Source organism: Buceros rhinoceros, unplaced genomic scaffold (assembly GCF_000710305.1).
Source record: "Buceros rhinoceros silvestris isolate BGI_N320 unplaced genomic scaffold, ASM71030v1 scaffold16590, whole genome shotgun sequence".
NCBI lineage: Eukaryota > Metazoa > Chordata > Aves > Bucerotiformes > Bucerotidae > Buceros > Buceros rhinoceros.
Window position 1 is genome coordinate 57413 of NW_010388040.1, and position 12469 is coordinate 69881.

A 12469-nucleotide genomic window follows, 5' to 3' on the forward strand; every position below is an offset into this window, starting at 1 on the left:
CTGCGCAGGTGCCTCACGTGTACATGCTTCCTCAGCGTGCTGTGCTTTGTCAGCAATGCCCACAGCAGCCTGCAGGGGTTTGCTAGCCCCCAGCGCTGCTGATACTGGCCATTATGCAAAAGAAAATGGCCTAGTAAAAATAAAATCTCGATGGAGGGTAATTGCCTCAATTATGACAAGACAAAAGGGAATTACAACAGGAATGCTTTTGAAGAAATCAGAAGTTGTAAACTGGAATTTCTAAATGTGTTACAGCATTTTCTTTACATTTATTGTGCATAATTTCAGTAGCAAATATACGGGCATAGACTTACCCAGGGGAAAAGGAGGGAGGGTAACCTCCTGCCAGACTGCACGGTGCAGGGGGTAACGGGTACTGCCCTGACTCCTACCGTCACATTGCAGCTGGATTCACTCAACCGGCATGAGTTCTGCCAGTCGCTCCTGCATGATCTGTACGTACCTTTGGAGATAGCTCATAGTGTAAAGAGATTTATTCTATTCAGAGTTAAGATAAAGATTAAACAGTGTCCATTAAGGAGTATAAATAAACAAGGAAACACTGGAAGGCAGTAATCTAATTGGGAGGGAGGAGCAATGAAGTTGGAAGGTAAGTCAGCAGTTTGAAGAAGCTGATCCATGCTCAGGATGCTAAATAATTAACTATACATTTCTTTCTGGGGGTCATTTTAGTAGTATTAATATTTAATGGTATGTAGGCTAAAGGAGAGCCAAGAACAATAAAAGATCTGGGACATAAGCTGGTCAGTGATGTGAAAAGATAGGAAAAAAAAATTACCATAGAGAGAAGAGGCAAAGGATATGGTCTAACAGCCACTGGGGATAAGAGCTGGAAGTCTGGTTCCCAGTTCCAAATTAAAACCTGTAAGAAATCAAATCATCTCAAGCTGCTCCAGCAGCAGAGTTTTGCAAGTAGGACCTCTGTGAGTCACACGCTGCTTCACAGTTGTTTTCTGTGTGTGAGGACAGTAGGGTTGGAGAGCCTCTTGCTGCTGAAGTCCATACTCTTCCTCATTCTCCAGAGTGAACTAGGGGTGAGATCATACCCTGCAGTCTCGGTTTCAGCATCTCTGGAATGAAGAGGGTTTCTTCATCTGGCATCTCCCTGCTAGCCAGGCTGCATGACACGTTATTAGAATTCTCTGCCCTGCCTCTCCTCAGCCCAGCCACGGACAGAAGCAATACAAGTGCCTGTTCTGTGATCAGAGGCTCTGGCCGTCCTGCAGCCTGGCCTGTGGAACGTCCTGCCCCTCCGGCAAGCTGCCACCCAGCAGCTGCCGTGCTGTACTCGAGTGTGCAGCCTTTACCCTAGGGCACACTAATGTTACCTATCTTTTGGGCAGTTCATGCAGCATTTTGCAGCTCCTCTGCCGTCTGAACGCCACTAGGACTTGTCCAGGTACGTGAGGGTGGGACTCCCTGTAGAGAGCCCTCATGCAGGTGGTGTGGTGTCCGGAAAGCAGGCGTGCCAGTGGGATTGGAGATGAGCCCGCAAACTGGCTGCTCAGGAGCAGGGATAGGTACAGATGCAAACCTTTAATGAAAGCAGAATTTACACTAACACATTACAAGTGCACTGGGGTAGATGATTATTCTGACTGCAAACTTGGATAAATAATATTGATGTAAATGATCTCTAAATCAGGACCTGATTTAATGTGATTAAAACCATAGTGTTACTCTCTGAAACCTGAACGATTCCTTTCTTACGCAAGAGCTTAAGTTCTCTTGCGTTAGCCAGCTGATGTCAGTTATTCTGACTGGAACTTAAGAATAGAGATAATAGAAGATGTTTGCCTTTAACCACCATTTGTCCCGAAACAGCAAGACTAGCTATACCTCATGTGTGCAAGCAGTAAAGAAGATTTATGGGGTAGCATTAAAGAAGAAAACCATGCAGTGTCTTGGAGGTGTCGCAGAGTCCGTCCCTGCACGGAGCAGCAAGTGTATCCTGAGCTTTAAGTACTTTGGTTTTAAGCTGTCTCCCAGTAGGTAAGCACTGTCTGTGGCTGAAACGATCCGTTGAAAGAGACCTGGACATTCTCCGAGCAGTGTTACCGCGCTAGCACTGAGAGCAGCGCGCTGCTGCCGGAGACTGGCAGTTGTTCTACAAAGGCCTCTGTGTTCTTCCTGGTTGTTTTTGGTGTGTGCAGTACCATAAGGAGGGAGTTGTGTAATGTGGCATCACAGTGAATTGAAACATTGCTTAATCTATCATTTTTTCCCTTTATAGGCAGACATATTCTCTGGAGCTGTATTTATACAGCTGGCCATGGGACTGAATCTTTATTTGGCCATATTTATCCTGCTTGCTATTACTGCTCTTTACACCATCACAGGTGAGTTTGTAGAGTACATTTCTTGTATGAAAGTACATTGTAAGAAGTACATTGTAGAGTACATTTCCAAGAAATCAAAAAAGTTAGGGGAACCAGCAAGAAGAGAAGAGGGAGGGTGGGTAAGAGGAGAGAAATGAAGACCTGAAAGGGGAGTTATTTACAGTGGTCTTTGTTTGAAAGGGAGAGATGGTGAGAAAAATAAAAAAAAAGGATTTCCCCTGACGGGACATTCCCACAGGGGCTAACCCATCTGTCTTGACTTCTCTTGCCATTAGGTGGACTCGCAGCTGTGATTTACACAGACACCTTACAAACATTTATCATGATAGTGGGATCCTTTATTCTCATGGGATTTGGTAAGTAAATCAGATTAATAAAACTGGAATGTTCAACCACAAATCCCACAGTGGCTGTGGAGATGGATCCTGCAGTGTGGAACCCTGTTATCTTAACCAGCAGTGTTCGTTCATACACCTGTTTATCAGAGAGGGAAATCGGCGTGTGGCCGAGCCCGCGCTGCCTCCCCAGCACAGGCGCATGTGTAAGGTCATACAGAGCACCCCATGAACAGGGCTTGTGACGGCTAATGAGGTAAAAGCAGAGTTCTTTGCAGGTGAGAATCAGACAGTGTCTATTTCAAGAAGATTGTGATTTCACAGATAGTCAGACGCTAATGTGTGAACGTTTCTGATTCAAAGTGAAGAGCTGTGGGTCTTGTTGCATTTTTTCTCCTTGTTTCTAGCTGCTAGCTTGTGTTAAAACAACGCAAGGACATGAATGTTTTAAGCAAGCCTTGTAGTTGATCTGTGGATGTCATTCTAGGGCCAGCTGGACAGAAGATACAAACGGAATGTTTATGAATAGGACAATGTATGTGTCCAAAAGCTCATACACATTTTAAAACAGAAATCATGCTCTCAAACAGAATTAATAGGAAGGGATCATAAGAAAGAAGGAAGTAGTGATAGGATTCCATGAATTCGCAGTGTCCTTTCCTTATCCTTCTAGCTATTATAGTTAATTAAATTATATAGTTATCTAGTGATCTAGTTAAATTAAATTATTCCACCATTGTTACAATAGAAATAATTTCAGACTGACCTAACCTGGTAAGACCCTGCCTTAGGTTCTTCCTGGGTTGACAGAGTGTGGAAAAGAGGTATCTTCATTTCACTTCTTGGCAAGGCGTGTGTAAGAGATGCTGAGACAGTGCAGCCTAAACCAACGCTTGTGAGCTGTGCAGAAGCCTGAAAAGAAAGGTCACTATGGAGCTGGGATTGTGTGAATACTTTCAAACCACCGTGTACTCTTTTCTGGCAACATCCAGTGGCCAGCGGTCTTTTACATCTGTGTTATGTAGGTTTTTCTCCTCTTATTCCCCAGCTCTACTTGAGATTTCAGTATTAAATATTTTATTGCTACTTTTCCTTTCTGTTTTTCAGCATTTTCTGAAGTAGGAGGATATGATGTTTTCATGCAGAAGTACATGAAAGCAATTCCATCCAACATCTCCTATGGGAATACGACGATTCCTGAAGAATGCTACACTCCTCAGAAGGATTCCTTTCACATCTTCCGAGATCCTGTCACTGGAGATCTGCCATGGCCAGGGCTCGTCTTTGGACTGACCATCCTTTCTCTGTGGTACTGGTGCACGGATCAGGTAATGTGGAAAGCATACGCTTGGATATGCTGAACACAAAACTCTGCAGTCTAGTGTGGCCTAGGGGTGTTCTTCCCCACTGAACCGCGAAGCTGGGTCACAGAAAAGGCGGGTATTTCAAGAGCGATCAGTCGCTTTTCAGTTTCTGGTTTCTAAACCCCTTCCTCCCCCATAGGAGAAAATGGAACAGGTGTTCTTTCAATTCTTCTGATACACTGTGCCCAGCAGATAGTCTGTGTAATTCCCTTCTCATTTTTTGTGTGACCATGTGTAAATACGGAGAGAGGTTGTAACGTGAACATTTCCTTAGGAAACCATGTATCGAATGATGCTTCTTAGGCTGAGTCTAGATACGATTCCCCACTCGGTAATCTGAGTTTGTTTCCTGTTTGTGCAGCTTTCATCTTTGCATGCACAGTCTTGGGAGCATGTTCTTTCCATGTCAGGTTTTTCAGTCTGTACACGCTTCCCTAGTCCTCCTTCCTTCTCCCTAAAACCGACTATCCAGTTTCCCTGTGAGATCACACTGGCATGAGTAGAGGAAAGCGTGCTCCTGCGGCTGCGACATGAGAATGTGTCTGATCTCTAGCAAGTGATCTATCTGCATTGTGAGAAAGATAGTCTTCATGATTTATAAACAAATGAAAAAAACCCCCCAGTGTAACTGTATCTATTGCTCATGTAAATATCTTATTCCATTCTGGCTTTTTAGTCTATCTGCTTTAAGGACACCTTGTGAGAAAGAGTCTTACCTCTTAAACATACACTGGGAAATTGTGTTTTTCTTTACTTATTTTTGATATATCCTCTGATTTTCACGTCATTTGTATTTTTCCTAGTGACAGAAATGGTGAATAGGCTCATTGACTATCACAGAGGTTAGGAAGTACCTTGTACCTGGAACTTGGCGTGGTGTGTTGAAGCAAATGCTGTTCTTGGTTGAATCATGCCTGTATGCTGTGTCTCGCTGACAGGTTATTGTCCAAAGATGTCTCTCTGGCAAGAACATGTCCCATGTGAAGGCTGGCTGTATCATGTGTGGATACCTGAAACTCTTGCCCATGTTTATTATCGTGATGCCTGGAATGATAAGCCGAATTTTGTACACAGGTATGCGTATGTATCCAGAAATGCAAATCCCTTCTTGCTGCCTGTCTTTCACTGCCAAGCTCTCCCAATTTCCTATTCTCTGTCCCTTCCAAAATAGCTGTGAGATTGTTGTCTTGTCATCCAAATTGCCCAGGCACATGTATGCACAAAGATTACACTGTAAGAAGCCACAAGTCTTCCTCTGATCCCAGGTTTCTGCCAATGCTATTGCATTTAGTCCGTTTTAGGGGAGAGAAATTCCTCCCCAGTTGCCTGCTTGTTACAGCCCCACTCTGGCCGAACAAGTGGAAAATGACCAACACTCTGGTGGCCATCAGAGGAAGGGGGTTATCAGTCATGGACAGTAACGTTTTGGGCTGTGCACAGACCCGAATACAGCGTGGGGGAAATGCCAATCTCCCTTCTCTCTAACCATCAGTGTGTTTAACAGCAGGCAGAGGAGAGATGTGCAGGTTGGAGGGAGGGGTCTTTCTGTTCCTCTGCTCATTTTTCTGCTTGCTCTCCTTGTGCTGCTCAGTCGCGGTGTGACAAATTCGTGCTGCTTTTACTTTTTGACCTACAGCACTTTTCAGCATTCTTTTACAGAGGAAAGGAAGGATAGAGGCTTAGAATCACCTTCCTCCCTGCCAGCAACCAAGGATGGTATCAAGCATGTCAGTCCAATGGTTCAACAGAGAAAAAATTTGGAAGCTCTGTTAACTTGGGAGCAAACTGTTGTTTATACCACCTTGTCTAAGCCTGTCTCATTATCCTCTCCTCAGATGTGGTGGCTTGTGTTGTGCCTGAACTCTGCGAGCAGTACTGTGGCACCGCAGTTGGCTGTACAAATATTGCTTATCCAACAATGGTAGTGGAGCTTATGCCAAATGGTAAGGCACTATCTGCATTTGTTTGTTTTAGGGAAGGTGAGGCTGACAGACTGCAAAGAGAGCCCAAGTCCCAGACTGAGTTCAAAAATTCTCGCTAGGACTATGTACTATGAATCAAAGGGGTGGTCTGTATTGATGGCAGCGGGTGGGTGCAGAATAGCTACACGCTGAGAATGTCAGCTCTCGGCTGGCAAATACTGGGTGATGAAATGATAATTGAGCTTCCTTTTCTGAAGGTAAAAAATAATCCAGTTTGCCAATGATTTATTAAAGCATGTCTCTGCCCGCGTTTCTGAGTTGGAGGCATACACCTGCAGTCCTTCTGCTAAACCCACTGAGCGGGGAGGGGAAAATATTCTGTGTACACATGGTCCCGTGGGACACCTGAGAGAATGAGAGACAAAGCAGCACTCTGGAGAGGAGTATGTACACACTGCAGAAAACCACCGAGCTGATGCGTAAGGCTAGAAAGGCAGATGATGATATAGAGAGCGTGGCACCTCCGTGCTACCTTTAGTATCTCCCCGTTGTGTTAGAACTGTTGTACATGGCGTTATTTAAAATACTACAGTACTTCCCCATACTGTGTTGACTAGATCATACTATCTGGAAAAGTGGCTCTGATTTTCAAACCATAGAAGAAACTTTTTTTTTTTTTCCCCAAACAACTGGTTTACAAATATACCACACGCAAGCGAGCATTCTCCTGCAAACAAGAGAAATTATTTTTATAACTGTTGGGGGAAGTCTGCTTAGTATTTTTTTTATTTCAGCATTTAATCAGCATTCCCAAAAGAAGTACTTGTGTTCTAAAATTCTAAAAGCTCAGGAGTTGCCCTGTTGCTGCTGAAAATGGCTTTTCCAAAGCTTAGCAGACATCACTGCTTGCATTGCAGGAGAGCGCCAGGCGGGCATCAGCACATGAATACGCCAGAGACACTCGTGGCTGGCTGGCTGGAGAGGGTCAGACATGCACCACGTGTGGTGCCACTTACGGAGTCTGGTCACTGGCTGCTCATCCCAGTTCACAAATCTTTGTATTTCAGGTCTGCGGGGTCTGATGTTGTCGGTCATGTTGGCCTCCCTTATGAGCAGCCTGACTTCCATTTTTAACAGTGCCAGTACTTTGTTCACTGTGGACATTTACACCAAAATTCGACCCCGAGCATCTGAGAAAGAGCTTATGTTAGCTGGAAGGTAAGAGCAGCCGAGTCTTCCCCACCCACCCTGCAGAGCAAGCTCTAGAAGCTTTACAGACCGCAGCTCTCAAAACCCGCCCATGTGCCTGGGTGAACCCGGCCCTTGCCGTGCGCGGGCAGTGCAGCAGTGGCCTCCCGTGGCCAGACAGGCTGTCCCACCGTGCGCTTCCGGAAAAAACCAAACCTCCCTTCCAATTCAACTGACAGCGGTGCGTGAAGTAGCCGAACTGATTCTCAAATAGCTTCCTCTGCTGTTCAAAGCAAACTATTTTAAGCAATCTATGTAGGCTTTACGCTACCCCATACTACAACGTCAATGAACTAGTTCTAGTTGATCAGCTATTGATTTGTCTCTAGGCATAACAAACAAAGGAAAGAAGTGATTTTCTATGTTTCGATTGCGTGTTTAGTTGTATGCTGACTGATATTTGACAGAGATGATGTCCAACTTGGATTTCTTTTGTGTGTTCAATGATAAGTGTCCATTATCATTGATTTTGCTGGTTGAAATACAAAATGGACATTTACATTATTGATTAATTGCTGCTGTTTTTTTTCCTGATAGATGCTTCTAAGCAGGTGGCTAATTGAATATCTGGCCATGTTTACAGGGCATTTATGTTACTTCTAATTGGCATCAGCATTGCCTGGGTTCCTGTGGTGCAGTCGGCTCAAAGTGGGCAGCTCTTTGATTATATTCAGTCAGTAACTAGCTACCTGGGACCTCCCATTTCTGCTGTCTTCCTGCTTGGTATCTTCTGCAAGCGGGTCAACGAGCAGGTGGGTACGAATGAGGAGCAGGTATGCTGCGTGTCTCTTTAGGCATGGGGAGAATTGCTGTTTTGTTTTGGTGTCTCTTATTAGCAACTTCTTCCTGTTTATTTTAATCCCACTACAGCCCAGGGAGTCTGTGTTTCCACACCCCAGGCCCAGAGGTTTCAGAGATGAGTTTGATAAAATTTTTTGCTAATCTGATGAACAAACTGTCACCTAGGAATTTCTAGACAGCTCTGAAACTTGGGTTATTGATCCCTTTGCCAGGAATTGTGTCAAATGCATAATATATGGAGACATATTTGAAAGTAATCTTCTAGGATATTGGACACCAAACTGCTTTACAAAACACTTTTCACCTTCCTCTTGATCGCTATATATTTTGCAACAGTTTTCTAAACAAACTTGCTGTTGTCTCAGGCATCGTTTCCCATGCTTTTAGGACCTAGTTTGGGAATCACTGATTTTGATTGGTAATGCTTTGATGGGACCACAGGCCAGTCTTGGCAACTGAGGTCTCAGACATTCTGAAAACTTAGTGCTCAGGGATTCGGTTTCTTATCTGTAACAGTAGGAACAGCAATACTTTATTTGGTCCAAGGAGGATGAGTTCAGTCAGAAAGCCTAGAGAAAGAAGGTTTTTGAGTATGGCTCAAAGTTTTTTGTCACTATTTTCTCTCGAGACCAGTTCAGTGGTTATTTGTGTGTATATCCAAGAAAAGCCTGTTTTACGCAAAGGGTTGTTCCACATCCTATCCCAATATGGCTAAACTTCGGAAACGGATTAAATCTTTGTGCCCTGCATGGAAATCTGTCATTGACTTTAGCTGGAGTTTTACCCGAGTAAGAGTTCAGTATAATCCTCGGGGATTTGTGTATAATGCGCACTTGAAATGGGGATAAAGAGGGGAGACAAGCATCAAAGCTTCTGAGAATTGGAACCTTGCGTAAGATAAACTCCAATATTGTAATTACATGTAAGATTTATCACCATTTCTTGCTCAGAATCATTCTTCTTTCTGCCAGAAATGGAATTAACTATCTTGTCCTACTCCAAAACCCTTTTTGTAACTTTGACCACTGAATAATTAAAAGTTTCGTTCTTAAACCCAGCATCAAACCTCGAATATTTTTTAATCAGGACTTTAAGATTTGTGTTACCATCATTAGGTTTTTTACTTCACAAACTCAGAGAATGGTGGAGATTGGAAGGCGCCTGTGGACTAGTCCAAGCGCCGCTACTCAAAAGTAGGACTAACAAGAGCCGGTTGCTCAGGTCCTGCCCACCTGGGTTTTGAATATCTCCAGGGATGGAGATTCTCCAGTGTTTCTAGGTAACCCGTTCCAGTGTTCAATCACCCTTACAACAAAGCAACCAAAAAAAAGATGTTTAAACAGAATTGCCCATCTTTCAATTTGTGCCCAGATGTACCCAGACGTGCATCTTTTACACTCTGGGCTAGAGTAATAGACACCTCGCAGCAAAACATCCACCAGAATTATGAAGAATTAACTTCTAATTAATTACTAACAAGGTCATTAGATAAACCAGACACATGCTTCAGGAGGAATGACACACTTTTGCTAGCGGTTCCATCATGCGACTGTCAGGGATCTAGCCCTCAAAGATAAAGAGATACGAGAACAACCCTTGGGATGTGTACCTGTGGCTAGAGCCTGTCCCGTGTAAGGAGAGCGCTCTGTGGAGACAGGTGGGCTCTGCCATCAGAACGGGGTAACGTGTTCTCCGTATTCTTTCTCTGAGCTGCTGGTCATTGCTACTTTCAATTGTACACTGAGCTGTAAATACAGTCACTGAAAGTATCTGGGTTAAAGCCCATGTACCAAAGGCAACGTAACACGTAACTACCTCCATGTTTCCTCCAGGACATACTCAGGGCTTTGAGCTTATTTCTATGCTGAAACGACATTTTGGTAACTTCTGTCTCTTTGTCTGCAGGGGGCCTTCTGGGGCCTGGTCATTGGGCTGGTGGCTGGACTCGGTAGAATGATTGCAGAATTTGCCTATGGAACCGGCAGCTGTGTGAACCCTTCCAACTGCCCGTACATCATCTGTGGGATTCACTACCTTTACTTTGCATTGATTCTTTTTGGGGTCTCCGCCATTGTCATCCTGGGAGTCTCCTTCATGACTAAGCCCATTCCTGATGTACATGTGAGTATTACGGCAGTCCTGCACCTCAAGGAATGGCACTCAATGAAACACTAGTTTGAAACACTGCTAATCGACACATTACCTCCTGCCAGCTCAGCTACCCACATCATACCGTCCTTGTAAGAAAGCAAAGGAAATAGTCTTCATTTATCTGTCACAGACCTTCAGTGACTCCTCATGATTTTAAACATTGACTTAACAGACATTTGAGATGCTGTGGTCTTACAGCTTGGTCTGTGCTGGCCAGACTGATTTGTCTCTGTGGAGTCAGGCTGTAGATTTACAAACTCATTTTGTTTCATGGCAGCTTTACCGCTTGTGCTGGTCTTTGCGGAACAGCCAAGAGGAACGTATTGATCTTGATGCAGATGAGCAGCAGGACAAAGCTGATGAAAAAGATGAGGAATCAGGTAACTGCTGAATAACTTCTGTTGTAATATCTATAGATACTGTCAATATATTTGAGTATCCATATTGCATTCCTGAAAGAACATTCACACGCCTGATATTCAAAGACACCCACCCACAAACCTCAAAGCTCACGTTTAAATGGTTCGTCAACTGCCTGTTACCAGTCTGTCAAGCTCAATGTAAATCAGAAGTGAAGTGAACTTGAAGGGAGAAAATCTTGTTCTCTAGGTAGTGAGGTGGCAGTTCCAGGACTAAAACAAAGGAGATGCTTCAGTCAGAGGTGGTGAGCACTGGGAGAACTGCATGCAGCTCTAGCATTTGGGATGAAACAAGGAGAATTGACTTGGAAATGGAGGGGTAGTAGCCAGGATTGAAGGAGCAAGGGTCTGGTGCAAGGCATTGTGGAAGTGAATTGCCAGACATCCATCTGGGCAAAACTGCTTGCTCTCTTTGCTGGGTCTCTGGTTCTGCTGCCAGGCTCCTTTCCATAAGTATCCTCAAATTCATTTATTTGTCTTTTAATTACAAGTGTAGAAAGCACTGAACGAAAGGAGTTTAAGCGTTGCAGCATGGTGTGCTTCTCCAATACCAGACCAAGTCTCTAGGCTGCAAAGGGCACAAGTGTCTTCTGCAAAAGGCTCATTTGCAACTCTTTCTGCAGGTGAGCTGTGAAAACACAGTATTAACCTGAGTCTTGTACTGCCTTGTACTGCAATCCTTCCATGTAACTGGGACCATAAATCATGACTGCTGTGTTAAATCTAGGAACGTCCTCGGTCACAGAGATCTCCTAGAGCACGCAGTGGTCCATGTTTACATTTCATGACCAGTGTGTTATTCCTTCCAGTTAACGAGGAAAGCGAAGAAAAAGCAGGATGCCTTAAGAAAGCGTACAACTGGTTCTGTGGCTTAGAGCAACCAAAAGCACCCAAACTGAGCAAGGAGGAAGAGGAAGCATTGAAGAAGAAACTGACTGACACAAGTGAAGCGCCGCTTTGGAGAAACGTTATGAATATCAACGGCATCATCCTATTGACTGTGGCTGTGTTTTGCCATGCCTTCTTTGCATAAACCTCTGATGACAGTTCTGAAATTGTACTGTATAGTCAAGCAAAACCGATGACTTGTAGATTTACAGAGTTAGATAGTATTTTCATTGTCTACGTTTGTGGAAAATCAGGGTGATGTACTTGGTGAATTTGTGATCGTAATTCCAACAATCTAAAGATGAAGGCCACTGGGATTTCAAGAGAGAGAATTTCTGTTTAGAGACTGAATCAGTCGAGGGCTAATAGAGGTTCAGAACTTCCATCCAATATTCTCTCTACTTGTGATACATTTCATATTTTAGGTGCAGAACGAGGCCGCATGAGCCATATTTTATACCAGGGTTTGTGAACTAACTTTTTAGGGCTGATTTTCAACCCTTCTTCTTCTGATCATTCACATTTCTTTTTGCTTTGGCTGTTATAATTTGATTACAAAAACCCCAAAACAAACCGAGGGACCGTATTATGAATTAAAATTTAAAGGTCATTATAGTTCCCTGCAAGCATGGGATATCTTTAGTAAAGGATTTATGTGTATATAGAGAAGTATTTGACAGTATATCTAACTTGCCATTGTAACTTTTTTTCCCATTTTTCTCACTTTTCACTGTGTTGTGTTTCTCAGCAATCAGTGGAACACTAACCCTCTAAACTGATTGCGTTTTGAAATTAGGGAAAACATGTCTTGATCTTGATAAGCATTCTGCTTATGATGGAGCCTCTGTTAATTTCAAAAGACCCTCCTCTTTATATTTTAATATGTATCTATTCTTGACATGAAGCTTTTTTATACAAAATACATAGATTATATATATACATGCAATACATTATATATATGCACTATATATTATATATATA

At 43.5% G+C, this 12469-nt stretch overlaps 1 protein-coding gene across 1 annotated transcript in view; it reads left to right on the top strand.

Annotated features, from left to right (window-relative positions):
* Positions 1-11633, top strand: part of SLC5A1 (solute carrier family 5 (sodium/glucose cotransporter), member 1) — a 26807-nt gene extending 15174 nt beyond the window's left edge. The window contains exons 6-15 of the mRNA XM_010144599.1: positions 2255-2360; positions 2636-2716; positions 3803-4023; positions 4998-5133; positions 5895-6002; positions 7049-7199; positions 7813-7981; positions 9936-10151; positions 10459-10561; positions 11410-11633. Coding sequence (XP_010142901.1) covers positions 2255-2360; positions 2636-2716; positions 3803-4023; positions 4998-5133; positions 5895-6002; positions 7049-7199; positions 7813-7981; positions 9936-10151; positions 10459-10561; positions 11410-11633 — 1515 coding nt within the window. The remainder of the gene's footprint in view (positions 1-2254; positions 2361-2635; positions 2717-3802; positions 4024-4997; positions 5134-5894; positions 6003-7048; positions 7200-7812; positions 7982-9935; positions 10152-10458; positions 10562-11409) is intronic.
* Positions 11634-12469: the final 836 nt, after the last annotated feature.